Genomic DNA, 15,343 nt, shown 5'->3' with positions numbered 1-15,343 from the left:
TCTGGGTGTAGGACTGGTTCTGGATATGGGGCCGGTTCGGGCTGTGGAGCTGAGGCTGGGTCTGGGTCTCGGTCAGGTCCTGGGGCTGGAATTGAGGCTGAGTTGCGGTTCCAGGGTTCTGCTCCCGGCTCTGATCCCATCCCTGCACCCCCAGCATGGACACTGACCTGTATGACGAGTTTGGGAACTACATCGGGCCGGAGCTGGACTCTGATGATGAGGACGATGAGCTGGGCCGGGAGTCCAAGGATCTGGATGAGGTGGGTGCACGGCTGTGGCAGGGCTGTGCTGAGCAGTGCAGCCACACAGTAGCCGTAAAACATGTCCTGCCTCGTGCCTGGCTCCCATTATAGGGAAACCTCTGGAGGGTGGAGGGTGCCCTTTCTGCTGTCAGTTTCCCGACTCTCCTGATGTATGACACCAAGGCATTATTTCCAGCCGCAATTAAGGTTTATGAAGCACTTTGGTGCTGGCAGCAGCTCAGTGTGAGTGTTGGTTGCAGCTCGAGGATGATGACGATGACGATGATATGGGGGACCACGATGAGGACCACCCTGGGATGGAGGTGGTGCTGCACGAGGACAAGAAGTACTACCCCACTGCTGAGGAGGTCTATGGGCCCGAAGTGGAGACCATAGTGCAGGAGGAGGACACACAGCCTCTCACTGGTGAGTGGCATTTAAGTCATCTTGTTTGGTCCTCCCATAAAAAGAGAAAGGAATCTGTCAATTTAAAGCTGTGTTTCTTATCTGCAAAAAATCCCCACGCAGTATTTGGAGGTGCTGGGTTCAGGTCACCCATAACGGTGTTTTATTGTTCTTTCCTTTGTTTTCAGAGCCTATTATTAAACCCGTGAAAACCAAAAAGTTCTCTTTGATGGAACAGACGTTGCCGGTCACCGTCTATGAGATGGAGTAAGTAATATGCAGAGTTTGAAGCGTGTGCTTTGGTTCAGGCCATCTGTGCTGCAATTTCCTTGCTTCTCATTGCTTACAGGCAAGGTGGGGAGGCAGAGGGGTGTGCTGTATGGAGGCGGGAGCTCACAGGGGGCACTGGGTTTGTTTCTTACTAAGAGCAGCAATATAAGTGAGTGCAGCTGGCTCCCTGAGTTTGAACAAAAAAGAAGAGGAGGAAAGCATGAGGCCAACAATTTTACAGCTATTTTGCCTTCCTTGTAGGCAACACAGTGCATTTCCTACTGTTTTTCTGATGCCTTTATACTCTGCTCACTCCATCAGTAATTAATTCTTACTCCTGCTCTTCCTTGATGTAAATGCTTAAGATGGGGCCACGCAGAAGTCCCGGCGGGACTTAACCAGAAACCTGCAAGCTTGCTATTGATTTCACATTTAGCCTTAGTTTAAGACCAATAGGCAAGCTTTTAATTTGGATTCTTATTGATTTTTGTGCTTTTTAAGCTCTTAATCAAAATGTTGTATGCTAAAAAGCCTGCTTCATAAGTGAAAACTAAAGTATTTTTAAGAAGGAGATTATTTGACTGGACTCACTATCCTCAAATCCCTAATAATCGATTCTTGTTTGATAGCTTCCCTTTATTTTGAAGAGTAGCTGCTAATTTAGGATCTCAATTCCATTTTGGCTGGGACCTCTGCAGAGGTGACCAGCTCATCACTCCTCAGCTCATCGCTGATTCAAAAAAGATTTAAATTCTATTACTGTTTCCTCGAGTCCCTGAGAGCATCAGTGTATTAAGACCTGAAAGTCAGAATTAATAGTCTGCAGCACCCCGTGGCTACCTTTTAAAAGTGTGTGGGGTGTTGTTATCCACCTCTCTGGTTTAGTTGACTACCTGCCACCATTGGAGCGGAAGCGTTTCCTCATCTGAGCTGCTCTAATACTGTCTAGAAGAGAAGAAAGGCGTTCAGAGTATTTAATCTCTTGCAGTTTTACCAACTCCGTCTCCTCCCACCCACTGCCATCTGTCCAGGACTCCAACTCTCTTGTCCTCCCCATCTGCAGAGTGGGATTCTTCCTCCGCAGGGCATGAAAGTTTGGAGAGGATTCAGAGGGCCCTTGGGTGGAAAGCGGCGCCTGCTTTTCTTAGCCACAGCAGAAGCCTCCAACAGTCTTTTGTGCTTCATCCCTCCAGTTTCCTGGCAGATCTGATGGACAACTCTGAGCTGATTCGGAATGTGACTCTGTGTGGGCACCTTCACCACGGCAAGGTAGTGTGAATATCCCACGTGCGTTGGGTAGCAGTAATGATCTCTCTGTTCCTTTCTTTGACTGCTGCTCTTTTGACCCCCTGATCCCTGCAGCAGCCTTCTCTCCTGCTCCCGTTGCTCTGCAGTTATTTGTGGCTTTTCTTTCCGTCATGTGGAAGTATTTCTGTACCCCCTTTTCTGTGTGCCCCGTGGGAGGGGTGGGATTGTGCTGGTGTTTATCTCTTTGAACGAAGTCGCATCTTTTTTCCCATGGTTTGGTGTTTTTCAGACTTGTTTTGTTGACTGCCTGATAGAGCAGACGCACCCAGAAATCAGGAAGCGCTACGACCAGGATGTGAGTGAGCTCTGGGTGTATTCCTGCCTTGGAATGTGTGGGGAAAATGTGGTTTTGTGATTAGAATGAAGGACTGGAAAACCAGAGTGCAGACCTAATTCTGGTTCTGTCACTTGCCGTGCTAACAGTGTGCAAAGAGTTGTTGTGCCGTGCTGTGTTCGGTGCAAAACCATGATATTCTGATTCTTGTTTTGTCTTTGCAGCTCTGCTATACTGATATATTGTTCACAGAGCAGGAGGTAAGTGAGCTTTGTAGGACAAACTGCTTTCACACAGCTGCCTCGTGCTTTACTCACAATTGCAGTTTCTTCTTCCTTTTTCTTCTCATCATCTTTATGTGCCTTCTACTGTTTGATTATTTTCTTTATCAAGAAAATGATCTCTAGTTTTGCCAGATCCCTTTTCCAACTGTTTTCCATTTACTCCAGCCCTCACCTTCATGTATGATTTTATTTATCTACCTCTGTGATGCTGAAAATCCACACAGTATTATTGCAACACATAGCTACAACACAGCCCATTAATCTGTAGCAGTAATATCACGACATGTGGGTAAACCTTTTTTTTTTTTTGTAGGGGAAAGAGGTGGAAGGGATTCGTAGCAGAGGTGGAGGAGGAAAAAAACTGTAATTTCAAATGCACATCTTTCTGCTAGGCTTCCTGTGATGGGAAATTGTAACTGAGTGCTCTGATTGCATGTGGTTGGGCACGGATGGGGATTTTATCCAGTCCTATGCTCTGAGTACTGCCATGACCAGAGCAGTCCTGGGGAGCTTCTCTTTTTCTTCATCTTACTGCTGTGCTTTACACTCTGTATGATTGAATCTGAAGTGCTGAGGCGTAACTTAATAGCAGAGGAGTGAATACACAGAAAAATGCAGATCTTCTGTTTCTAGCATTTGTATTTCCTTAGCTGTAATCAGACTCGGGTTGTGGCCCCAAGGTGGTACCTTACCAGTCTGCACCAGTGTGGAAGGAGCAGCTGGGCTGCACAGCGCAGTGATCTGAGTGCAGGATGTTGGACTGGAGGGATGTTTACTTCCCTCAGTCCTTCTGATGAATTCTTCCTCCTTCATCTTTTATCTGGGAATTTTTCATTTCATTCTTTCAACTGGTAATCCTGCTTTCCTGTGTTTCAGAGGGGAGTGGGGATCAAGAGCACACCAGTGACCATTGTTCTGCCAGACACCAAAGGAAAGTCTTTTCTCTTCAACATCATTGACACCCCAGGTATAATCCTGCAAATCCTGTTTCAGGGTGCACGCAGCTGGAGGCAGCTGGATGTGTAGAGCAGATACATGCCACGTGTTCCTTTCTCTTTGGCCTTCTGGGTAGTGCTGTTGATGGGAGGAGATCAATGTCTTGTAGGAAACTGAGGCCAAATTTTAGGGGGAGGGCATCTGTGTTCTGCCTTGCTGGGTGTCAGTGACCCGAGCCAAGGGGCAGCCCCAAACCTGCACTCAGGTTTAAGATTGCTCTCATTCCCACTTTTCTCCTTTGTTTTTGTTTGTTTTCTCAAGGTCACGTCAATTTCTCTGACGAGGTGACAGCTGGCCTTCGTATTTCGGATGGCGTCGTGCTTTTCATCGATGCAGCCGAGGGGGTGAGTGTCAGCTTCTCCTGAGGGTTAATTCTGAGCTCACACCAGAGCCTTGCCCCTGCTCTATCATGAAGGGGATGGGCTCAGCTTGCAGTGCTGAAGGGTTTTTGGAGGACGCGTTGAGAAACTGCCAAAGCGGGGGCTGAGCCTCCCGCTTCTGTTTCCAGGTCTGACATGATGTGTGTGACCTGTAGGCTCATATCTGATTTATTTGCATCTCCACTATATGTAAAATTGAGCAGGTTATTTATGTCAGTGATGTCTGAGGGGCAGGATTCAAGCAATTCGGTTGGGTTAGCACCTACTTTAAATTTCAGGATGATCACTGATGGTTCAGCTGAGGCTTTCCTACAGGCTGCAGCCCTGTATGTAAGGGTCACTGCCTGGCATGCCCTACATAGCATTTTGCAGAGGGCTTTTGCTAGGGGTGTTGGTGCTCATTTCCCTGCAGGTGATGCTGAACACAGAGAGGCTGATCAAGCATGCGGTGCAGGAGCGGCTGGCAGTGACTGTGTGCATCAACAAAATCGACCGCCTGATCCTGGAGCTGAAGTTGCCCCCTACAGATGCTTACTACAAACTCCGACATATTGTGGATGAAGTTAATGGTCTGATCAGGTAGGGCTGGGAGGTGGGTGGGTGGGTTTGTGGGTGGGTAGGTGCCCCCAGGGCAGTTGGCAGCAGCAGAGGAATCCGCACATAGGAGCTTTTGCAGCCCATTGATTGCACACCCACCTCGGTGAGCACATGGGCATTGCACACCTGTGTGCACGTGTGAGCTCACCCACGCACACAGGCACACACATCCACACACACCCATGTGTGCACCTGCATCCTCACACAAATGTGTGGGGAGGGGAAGCTGAGGCACAGAGCAGCTCCGACCCCATCCCACAGCCCCACAGCTGCCTGCTCTCTCTCTTCTCCAAATCCCAAATCCCTGACGAGCTCCAGGCCAGCAGCAAGGCCATGGCCAGCCCCGTGCCCAGCACCTCACAGCACTGATTGCTCCCCACACTGCTGCAGCCCCTCCATGCCCCCTCACTGCCCACTTTCTAATGATCCAGGCAGTGTAAACTGCTTGCCTATCACCTGCTGCTGTTTGGTGTGGGAAATAGATGTCCTCCTTGGTTCATAACATTGATTTATGTTGTTTTTTTCCCCTTGTCTCCAAACCTGTCTCCTCTCAGCATGTATTCCACCGACGAGAACCTCGTCCTGTCTCCCCTTCTGGGGAATGTGTGTTTCTCCAGCTCACAGTACAGCATCTGCTTCACGCTGGGATCTTTTGCAAAGATTTATGCAGACACATATGGTGAGGATTATCCAGAAACCTTGCATGCTTTAACATCTCATTTCCTAACCTTTTTGTTGAGGCTTTCCAAGTTATTCTGCTTCAGCTTTTGCTGTGTATCTACGTGGCCAGTTTATGCACTCTTGAACTTCGGAAATTTTGAGGTACTGCAGATCTGAGCCCCAGGTGGCTTTATTATAGTCTCATAGACCGCAGACTATTTATTAAGGTCTTTCCATGCTGGTAAAAAGCAAAAATACAGTTCAAACTTGTTTTTAGGTAAATAGTTTCTCCTGATAAATATTTCTGGAGTCAGGAGTTGATGTTTTATATACACCCTTAATCAGAAAAAGCAGCTGGTTCTGTGGCAGCTGAAGACAAGTGTGTGCCCTGCACTCCATGTTTCCGGACAGCTCAGCAGTGAAGCTGTTAAGCTCTGCCTGCCTTTTCCCAGAAGAATCTGAGTCTGAGGTTCAGCTGCAGCCAGGCAGAGCTCAGCCCACGAGGTTTTGCACTTTTGCCCTTCGATCTTTTTTAAGAAACCGTCTTTTTCTGCCTTTGATTTAATTTTCTGTTCCCCAGGTGCCCCCTGGAGGCAATCTGCCTTTATAAAAGAGGGCCTTTTGCTTGCACTGCTCGCATTCGTCAGCAATCCAGCCAAGTTCTGAAGTTCCATGTTGGGGAATTTGGGGTGATCTGTAGGAAAGAAGGATGTTGTAGATCAGCTCTTGCAAAGAACTTGGCCTGAGGGAGGACGAAGTTGTAGAGGTCAAAGACCGCTGTTTCGGGGCTATTGTGCACCTTCATCAGTTTGGAGAAATAAATGAGCTCCCTGGGCATCATGGAAGTAACGCAGGATGGTTCCCTGCTTTTGGAGGCTGATAAAGCATTCAGCACAGTTGGTGGGAGATGTCATCCATGAGCTGAATGGTACTCAAGTCAGTAACATTCGGCGGTGGTCACCAGGGATTTTGTGTGCAGCCACCACTCTTCCAGTAACGTGAGTTATGGTGCTTTAACTGTCAGATCTGCAGCCACCCTGAAATTTCTTAAGCTTTCACATCTGCCCACAGCAAAAGCTTGATTGGAAACAGCTGTAAATTATCACTGCTGTCTTATTATTTGTAAATCCACCATGACAGCCAAGTACTGCTCCTTCCGCACTTGGGTACTTGGAGGTGCACTTAATGCATCAGCTGAAACAAGAACCTGGAGGTGTTCAGCAAGGCAGAAAATGCTGCGATGAGCCGGCAGGGTGTCAGCCATCCCAGCACCTTTGCACTGTGCAGTCAGGTTGGAAAAATGAGGCAGATTGAACTGGGTTCCTGCAGAGCAGAGTCTGACTCCTCTCAGCTGTAACCTCGTCTGTGATCAGGACAGCTGAAATGTTCCTGAGAGGGAAATGTGCAAAGCCACGGCGCTCCTGGGGGGTGCAGTCCTCACAGGGCTGTTTTCTGGCCACTTCTCTGCCCAGCCTTCCCAGGTCAGGATTTAATCAGTTACTCCCAATGGTACCAAGTGTTCACTCACCAGCACTGCATCAAAACCTCAGGGTTGCTTTAAAAAGCAAAACTGAGATCTCCAAAATGAGAGAAATACTGAGTGTCTCTTATTCTTGCTTCTTCCTTTTAGGAGATATCAATTATCAGGAGTTTGCAAAGCGGCTTTGGGGCGACATCTACTTCAACCCAAAAACGTAAGAGGCCTGTTTAGGTGTCTGTTACTTTATTGCTGGTTTTTTTCCCTCTCCCTTCCATGTAAGCTGTGGACTGGACGACCAGCTGAGGTCCCTTCCAGCCTGAGCTGCCCTATGATCATGTGATGGGGAGAAAGGTTGGGTCAGGCCTCCTTGTTTGATGCGATTCTGTGTTCTCCTGAATCCCAGATGGGAACAGAGTGCTCTTCTGACCTTTGTTTGGAGTAAGAGTGACTGCATGATCCATGAGCTCTTCCCTGGGAGGTTGGGAGCAGTAGATAACTAGAGAAGAGCAGTGGCTGTGTGTATGCTGGTGCGAGGTGCTTGTGCTGTGCTCCCTCCTCACCTCTCTTTTTGTCTCCCAACAGGAGGAAGTTCACTAAGAAGGCCCCAACCAGCAGCTCCCAGCGCAGCTTTGTGGAGTTCATTCTTGAGCCCCTGTACAAGATCTTGGCTCAGGTATGTGGTGGTTTGTTATTCCTGCAGCTCCAGACGTGAGCATGCAAGGACTGAGCACTAGGTGGTGGTATGCCTGGCGCCTGCGGGACTCTTCACACATTTCTGGGTTTGAGCGTGCATGGAAGTGATGGGCATCTCCTTACAGCTGTTTCTTGCACGTATAGCCCTATGTCTGTACACCTAGAACTGCTTTTGCTCTTTGTAATGTGCTATGATATCGGCCAAGTGACAAAACGAGCCACCCAGCCTGTTTTGTGTGAGCTCTGTGTGAGCAAGGCAGAGCTGAGAGAGATACCTGGCAATAAGTCTGGGGCCTTCAGCTGCACCTGGGAGCTTGGGGCTTGGGCACCTGCACAGAGCTGACAGTGGTGCCTGTCGTCCTGCAGGTGGTGGGGGATGTGGACACGACCCTGCCTCGGACTCTGGATGAACTTGGCATCCACCTGACCAAGGAGGAGTTGAAATTGAACATTCGACCGCTCCTACGACTTGTCTGCAAGAAGTTCTTCGGGGAGTTCACAGGTAAATCCTTTGCTGCCACAGTGTTCCCAATAGCTTACCCTCACGTGGACGGTTTAAGGGCTGTAATGCAGACATGGAGTGTCAGCCTGCACAGATTCCTTTCATAGCTTTGCTTTTCCATGTATAAAATACAAACTCAAAGAACAGCTTGACACACTGACCACATTTTCCCCATTGCTGCGGGTGCACTGCATTGGGATTTATGTTGTGCTTATTGGGGTACATGTCTTTCTTCTACCCTGCTTAATCACGACGTATTACTTTTCCAGGCTTTGTGGACATGTGTGTGCAGCACATTCCCTCCCCAAAGGTGGGAGCCAAGACGAAAATCGAACACACCTACACCGGTGGCGTTGACTCTGATCTTGGGGAGGCCATGAGTGAATGTGACCCCGACGTAAGGAAGCTCTTTTGTTTTGTTCTGAGCATCCAAAATGTGCCAAATACCCCCTCCTTTCACTGCCTTGACAGAGCAGCTGCCTCCTAGACAGCCATCTGCACAGATTTGACTTCCAGCACTCTGAAACCTCTCATCCGATGCTGAAACAAATCTCTTCACTCTGAGAAACTTTGGTGCCTGTCAGGGCAGCCCTTGGGAGAGATAACTGTTTGACAGTGTTCAGAACAAGAGTCTGGGTCAGGACTTTGGAGCACGTGGGTGCTGCGGGTGATTCTGTGTCCTTTTGCTGCCTTTTGTCCCTTTTCCATGAAGTTTTATTCACTCTCCAAGCTCAGAGAAAACTGGCCTGCATGATGCTGATAACAATAACCCTGTATTAGCAAGCCATAAGAAGTATTTCTAAGTTCTGTCTCTTTAATCCATTTGTATCTATAGGTCTTACCAGGTCTGTGTCAGTTTTTAGCTGTCTACTGAAAATGGTTTCTTTTTTTTCCATGGGAAGGGTCCACTGATGTGTCACACAACAAAAATGTACAGCACAGACGACGGTGTTCAGTTCCATGCTTTTGGCAGAGTGCTCAGTGGTACCATTCATGCTGGGCAGCCTGTGAAGGTCCTGGGAGAGAACTACACCTTGGAGGATGAGGAGGATTCCCAGATCTGCACCGTTGGACGCCTCTGGATCTCAGTTGCGAGGTAGGAAAAGCTCTGACAAAGAGTTATTTTTTGAGAGAAGTCACTGGAAGTCATTGCTGTCAGGGACAGGGAGGAGCACAGTGCTGTGAGGGGCCTGAAGCTGCGGAGATGAAAGAGAGTAGATTTAGTTTAGATATAAGGAAGAATTTCTGTACTGTGAGGGTGGCTAAATGCTGGAACAGGCTGCCTAAAGAGGTTGTGGGCGCCCCATCCCTGGAAGCATTCGAAGTCAGATTGCATGGGACCCTGACCAACCTGATCTGGTGGGAGATCTTGGCTTCTGGATGAAGAAATGGTCTTTGAAAACCCTTTCCAACTCAAACTGCTTTATGGTTCTGTCATCCTCCCCCTCCTTTTAGATATCACATTGAGGTTAACCGTGTTCCTGCTGGCAACTGGGTGCTGATAGAAGGAGTGGACCAGCCCATTGTGAAGACTGCAACTGTCACGGAGCCGAGGGGCAATGAGGAGGTACTGTGGGTAGCTGCTGTCACTCAGCCTTGCAGGGACTCAGAGTGTTGGAATAAATCTTAAAAGCTCGGATGGTGACGTTAAATAAACTCAAACGCTCCGTCAGACCCCAGTGTCCATCAGTGATGCAAAGCTTTTTGTCCTTACCTGATTTCAGGCTCAGATCTTCCGGCCTTTGAAGTTCAACACAACATCTGTCATCAAAATAGCAGTAGAGCCAGTCAACCCCTCCGAGCTCCCCAAAATGTTGGATGGTCTCCGCAAAGTCAACAAGAGCTACCCATCGCTCACTACAAAGGTATTTCTGGTATTTGTGTGTTGGCTGTTCTCAGTTTGTGCTGTGGGATACCTCGTAGGCTGATCTTAAAAACAAGTTAGCTTATCTGTGGGATGTTTTGTTTGTTCTGGCTTTTTTTTATGCTGATAAATCCTGATGTTTATGTAGGGCTCTGTGAGACAAGGGCCTGTGAACAATAATGCTGTTAGCTGAAGCCTTCTCTTGTTTTTCAGGTGGAAGAGTCTGGAGAACATGTGATCCTGGGAACGGGGGAGCTCTACCTGGATTGTGTGATGCATGATCTGCGGAAGATGTATTCTGAGATTGATATCAAGGTGAGGAACTGAGAGGAGGGGTTTCCCAGCTGGGGAAGGGCTTTGTCCTTCAAACTCAGAAGGATGGGAAAATAAACTTTGCGCAGTGTACAGGGTGACTGTCTGCCTCTGTTCCTCCCCACTGTGCTGAGGTTGTTGTGATAAGTGCCCTGGGGCCCCTGTTGTAGAGAGGCTTCTGTGCCAGCCTAAATAATACAGACCCCACTACAAAGCTGTTGCTGTTATTCCAGGTCGCCGATCCAGTCGTGACGTTCTGTGAGACAGTGGTGGAAACGTCCTCCCTGAAGTGCTTTGCTGAGACTCCCAATAAGAAGTAAGAGCCCAGGGCACCTCTGGGGAGCAGTCAGTGGGGCAGGCAGTGGAGGTGTTCTCTGAGGGAGCTGTTCCCAGACAAGTGACAGCCTTCCATCTGCTGAACCCCCAGTAACACACTGAGTCTCTCTCCTTTCTGGTGTCTTGCAATCCAGTCTTGTCTTCATGCTCCAGCAAGGTGTTATGAGATACCCATGAAAGAAGGAGGCCTGGTATGGAACATAGACTGAATAACCAAAATGAAAGTACAGCATGTTTTAATGCCTGAGTTTTCATGCAAATCATGACCTGTCATACACCGAAGATAGTTTTCCTGTATTCCACTGTGCTTTCTGGTTCTTCTTGCCATCTTTTTAGTGATATACTGTGGCTGGAAGTCTTGTTTTTTGGAAACAGACAGGTTTTGCTCTTCGGACTGTCTTAGAGGTGCAGGACAGGTGGAGCGACGTGCCCTACAGCCAGAGTTCCCATGTGAATGGGGTTCTCCAAGGCAACATCCCTTGTGTCTGACACTTCCTTCTGCAGCCAGTGTGAGCTCTGGACATCTGGCAGGGAGGGATGGGGCACTCCTGTCCCTTAGCAATCTGCTGCTAGAGATGAGCAGACTTGGGAGAGCAGTTGTTAGCAGTGTGGGCTGTGTTTGTAAGCACAACAGTAACGCTGGAAGACATGGATGGCTTCATCTCTCTGGCTGTGTTGCAGTCCCTGAGGTCCTGCCAATTACTCCCATTTCCATCATTCTGTGGACTAATTGCAACTGTCTCTCTTCTGAGGAACAAGATCACGATGATTGCTGAGCCTCTGGAGAAGGGACTCGCGGAGGACATTGAAAATGAAGTGGTTCAAATAACGTGGAACAGGTATGGACAGTTTGGGGAGAGCAAGAATCCTTTTAGAGGGAAATAATTGGGAAAGTAGGGAGTGCTGGGATCTGCAAGTATCAGTCAGCAGCTCCCAGGCAGGGATCCTGGGTGCACCATTAATACCAGTGAGTCTGGGAGTGTCCTGCCCCAGCAAACAGTTTGCTCCATGTAAAAAGCTGAGACTTTTTATATGGAATAGGCCTATAAACTTGTTCTGACTGCAGATCCGACACTGGTTTCTTTAACTTTCTTCTGTTCTTCCATCAGAAAGAAGCTGGGTGAATTCTTCCAGACCAAATATGACTGGGATTTGCTGGCTGCCCGTTCCATCTGGGCCTTTGGGCCGGATGCCACTGGCCCAAACATCCTGGTAGATGATACTCTTCCCTCAGAGGTGAGAAACAGGCACAGGGGTTATCTTTGAGTGAAATGTTTGTTCTCTTCTGTCCAGAGGTGGCAGTTCCCTCCAGGACCTGCAGCAAGGTCCTAACACTAGGAGTTCTTGTTGATTTGTCATATCTCAGATGTATTGAGCTTCCTCCACCATGCTCATTACATAGCTGGTGAACTGCCTGCTGTTTTTCAGTCTACAGTTCGGGCCAGCATTCTCAGAACTGGCAACTGAACGGCCTGTCTTTAAGGATTACCAAAATATGCACTTTTAATTTATGAGTATAGATGTCAAACTCTGAAGATGATGATTCTGGGGGATGCAGGGGAGCATGGCTGCTCATCTGATAACCAGCTTTTAAACACTGGGGTCTGTCTGTCCCTGCATTGCGAGGAACATTTGGTCTCTCTGTCTGTAGGTGGACAAGGCACTGCTGGGCTCCGTGAAGGACAGCATTGTGCAGGGATTTCAGTGGGGGACCAGGGAAGGGCCTCTCTGTGATGAATGTAAGTAGAGCCTGTGTAGAAGTGGGGCTGATGAATGAATAAATTCTAATATCTGTTAGTGGTTGTAAGTGGCTGAACTTTCTCTGATGGCTCTGTCTTTTTTGCGAGCCTTGTGCTCAGGGTCTGTGGGGATACATGGCTGGTGCTGGTATGGCAAAGGACATCTGCTAAGGTGCTGTTGTTTCTTCCCTTCCTCAGTGATCCGCAACGTGAAGTTTAAGATCCTGGACGCAGTGATTGCTCAGGAACCCTTGCACCGAGGCGGAGGACAGATCATCCCGACGGCACGGAGGGTGGTGTACTCAGCCTTCCTGATGGTGAGCGTTGCACTGGGCACGACAAAAGCTGAGCCTCGTGCAGTGCTGGCTCCTGTGATGGCTCAGAGGCTGCAATGAGCGCAGGTTGTACATGTGCTGCAGTGTCTGCCACGAGGATGGTGTGATTTAAAGTGCCTCGTGAATGTTTGCAGTGCCCTTTCAGGCTGGCACGCAGGTTTTACAAGTGGTCACGTTCCAGCCTGGCTGGAATCCTGCCTGCATCTGCTCTGTTTCATGCTGTGCAAGTGTTAGACTTGCTGGGGAAGGTGGGAATGTGAGAGAGGGAACACAACGTGGGCAGAAGGAGAAAAGCACAGAGCTCCTGTTTGTTGGGGTTTGCTCGGGCACGCAGTGGGCAGCGGGAATCCTCTCATCCCCACTCAGGTGCTGGTTGGGCAGTTTGACAGCTTCTGATCCTTTGTATGCTGCAGCACGTTGCACTGCTGTAGGCTCATCTGCTGTGTCCCTTTCTGCCCCCAGGCCACTCCTCGTCTGATGGAGCCCTACTACTTTGTGGAGGTGCAGGCCCCAGCTGACTGCGTGTCTGCCGTGTACACCGTGCTGGCACGGCGCAGGTGAGCTGCCTTCACCTCAGCAGTGCAAAGCAGCAGCTGCTCGCCTGGGATCTGGGTGGTAGGGACCTCTACAGTCCTTTTGGAGTTTGGGGCTGATGTGGAAGTGAGGGGAGAGGGTGAAATCTGTCCCCTGTGCTGTGTGGGAGGGGATGCTCAGCACCACATACAGCACTTGGCTTTGTGCCTGGTTCTGTTGGAGTGTTGGAGAGGAGAAGTAAAAGGGGGCATGTAGGAAAACAAATGTTTTGACTTTCTGGCAGAGGCCATGTGACACAGGATGCTCCGATCCCAGGCTCCCCTCTGTACACCATCAAAGCCTTCATCCCTGCCATTGATTCCTTTGGTTTTGAAACAGACCTGAGGACCCACACGCAGGGGCAGGCATTCTCACTGTCTGTCTTCCACCACTGGCAGGTGAGTCTTGCTGGGAAGGAGGGGATGGCAGATCAGGCTGTGCTCTGTGCAGCAGCCAAACATCCTCAGAGGATCTCCTGTGCGGGCATTTGGAGCTGGTGGAGGCTTTGTGCATCTTCACAGCTGCAAAGTGTCTGCCAGAAGCTTGAGGCTTTGCTCCACGTTACCCAGCATTTCCCGTATTAGGAGTGCTGAATGCTGCTCACTGAGCTCAAGGATCCCTCAGTGCCTGAGAAGGCACGCTCTGCTGGGTGCTGTTTGGGTGCACTGAGCTCTGGTGCTCGGGGAGCACAGGGCTTGGACTTGTTGGAATGCTGTGATTGCCACCCTTCAGCTTTGTCTCTCCAGGAAAGCTTTTTAGCCACACTCTATTAGTGACTTCCTACAGGATTGGTCACAGGTGGCAGTGTGACTGTTTCTCCCTGCCTGGAGAACAGGTGCCACGTTGGGGCTGTGTGACACCCAAAGGTGTCACACCTGGGGGTGTCCGCGGGGCCTGCACATGTTTCCCGTTGCAGCTCAGGCTCTCCTGGAGCTCCCAGCATTGCTCTCAGCCGCGGTCTTATTGCAGATTGTGCCTGGTGACCCTTTGGACAAAAGCATCGTCATTCGCCCCCTGGAGCCCCAGCCAGCCCCACATCTGGCCAGAGAGTTCATGATCAAGACCCGGCGCAGGAAGGTACGCCTGCAGGACACCAGGATCCATGGGATCTCTGCCAGGATGGCTGTATGGCTGCTGGCATGCAGAGGAATAACACAGATTTGGGTTACTCTACAGGGCTTGAGCGAGGACGTGAGCATCAGCAAGTTCTTCGACGACCCCATGTTGCTGGAGCTGGCCAAGCAAGACGTCGTTCTCAACTACCCCATGTGAATGCATCTCTGCTGAGCCCAGGGAGCCCAGCACTTCCCCACCCCTCGGGGCTCCGCAGGTCCCCCTTGGATGGCTGGAGAAACCTCTTGGGGTGTTTGTGCACCGTGTGCTCAGCGCCTGCCCCGCACACAGTACAGCCTGGGGTGCTGATGCTTTGTGTGTTATCAGAGCTCTGTGTGCAGCGAGGAGGTTTTCCCTTTAGATCTGCTCTCTGCAGGCACACAGGTGTGGTTTGGGCTGCAGCACATCAGCTTGAGCCGAATGTTTGGACTCTTGGGCTGTAAGGCTGCTGGGTCAGCTCCCTACTTTTGGCAGTGCTGCCCATGGGTGCTCTGCCTTCCTTTGGGGCGGGCGCAGTGCTGAGGGCAGGGGCTGTTCCTACCAACCTACCCAGGAAAAGGGGCAAGTCTGGATTTTACCCTTTTTTTTGTACATGTTTTTGGAACCCTGCTAAACATTGAATACAAACTTCCACCCGGAGCTCAGTCTGATCCTTTTGGCAGATGGGAGAGCAGACAGTGTCCTGGTTGCCCCCACCCCAGCACTGCTTTCTGTCTTTGTCACTGTGTCCCAGCCAGGACAAGTCATGCAGGCACGTCTGCATTAAGCTTTTCTTCCTTTCTTGCTCGGCTTTGGCCCACTGCTGTGTTTTCAGAGACTCCAGAAGCCTCAGCCCCATTGCAGCAAGGGCTTTGTCCCTGAAGGGTGGGAGGGGGACATCCATCATCCTTCCAGCACAGCTCTGCTCCCAGATCTGTGCTCTAGGCCTGAGTGTCAGCTCTCGAGGGCCCTGCTGTTCCCTGTGGGCAGACCCCTGAGTA

At 49.9% G+C, this 15,343-nt stretch overlaps 1 protein-coding gene across 1 annotated transcript; it reads left to right on the top strand.

Moving 5' to 3' along the window:
- Positions 1–72: 72 nt before the first annotated feature.
- On the top strand, positions 73–15,002 carry EFTUD2 (elongation factor Tu GTP binding domain containing 2). The gene is made up of 27 exons (XM_003212998.4): positions 73–260; positions 503–668; positions 836–914; positions 2,111–2,186; positions 2,455–2,520; positions 2,724–2,759; positions 3,660–3,750; positions 4,041–4,123; positions 4,572–4,738; positions 5,311–5,435; positions 7,047–7,110; positions 7,479–7,569; positions 7,956–8,091; positions 8,361–8,488; positions 8,994–9,187; positions 9,547–9,658; positions 9,816–9,956; positions 10,169–10,270; positions 10,501–10,583; positions 11,356–11,442; positions 11,713–11,839; positions 12,255–12,342; positions 12,541–12,659; positions 13,140–13,234; positions 13,495–13,648; positions 14,220–14,327; positions 14,427–15,002. The coding sequence occupies exons 1-27, from the start codon at positions 156–158 to the stop codon at positions 14,520–14,522; spliced, it is 2,919 nt and encodes a 972-aa protein (XP_003213046.2). The 5' UTR covers positions 73–155; the 3' UTR covers positions 14,523–15,002.
- The last annotated feature ends 341 nt before the right edge of the window (positions 15,003–15,343 follow it).

Source organism: Meleagris gallopavo, chromosome 29, assembly GCF_000146605.3.
Source record: "Meleagris gallopavo isolate NT-WF06-2002-E0010 breed Aviagen turkey brand Nicholas breeding stock chromosome 29, Turkey_5.1, whole genome shotgun sequence".
Lineage (NCBI taxonomy): Eukaryota > Metazoa > Chordata > Aves > Galliformes > Phasianidae > Meleagris > Meleagris gallopavo.
Note: the sequence above shows the minus strand (reverse complement) of the source record. Positions and strands in the feature narration are given on the sequence as shown.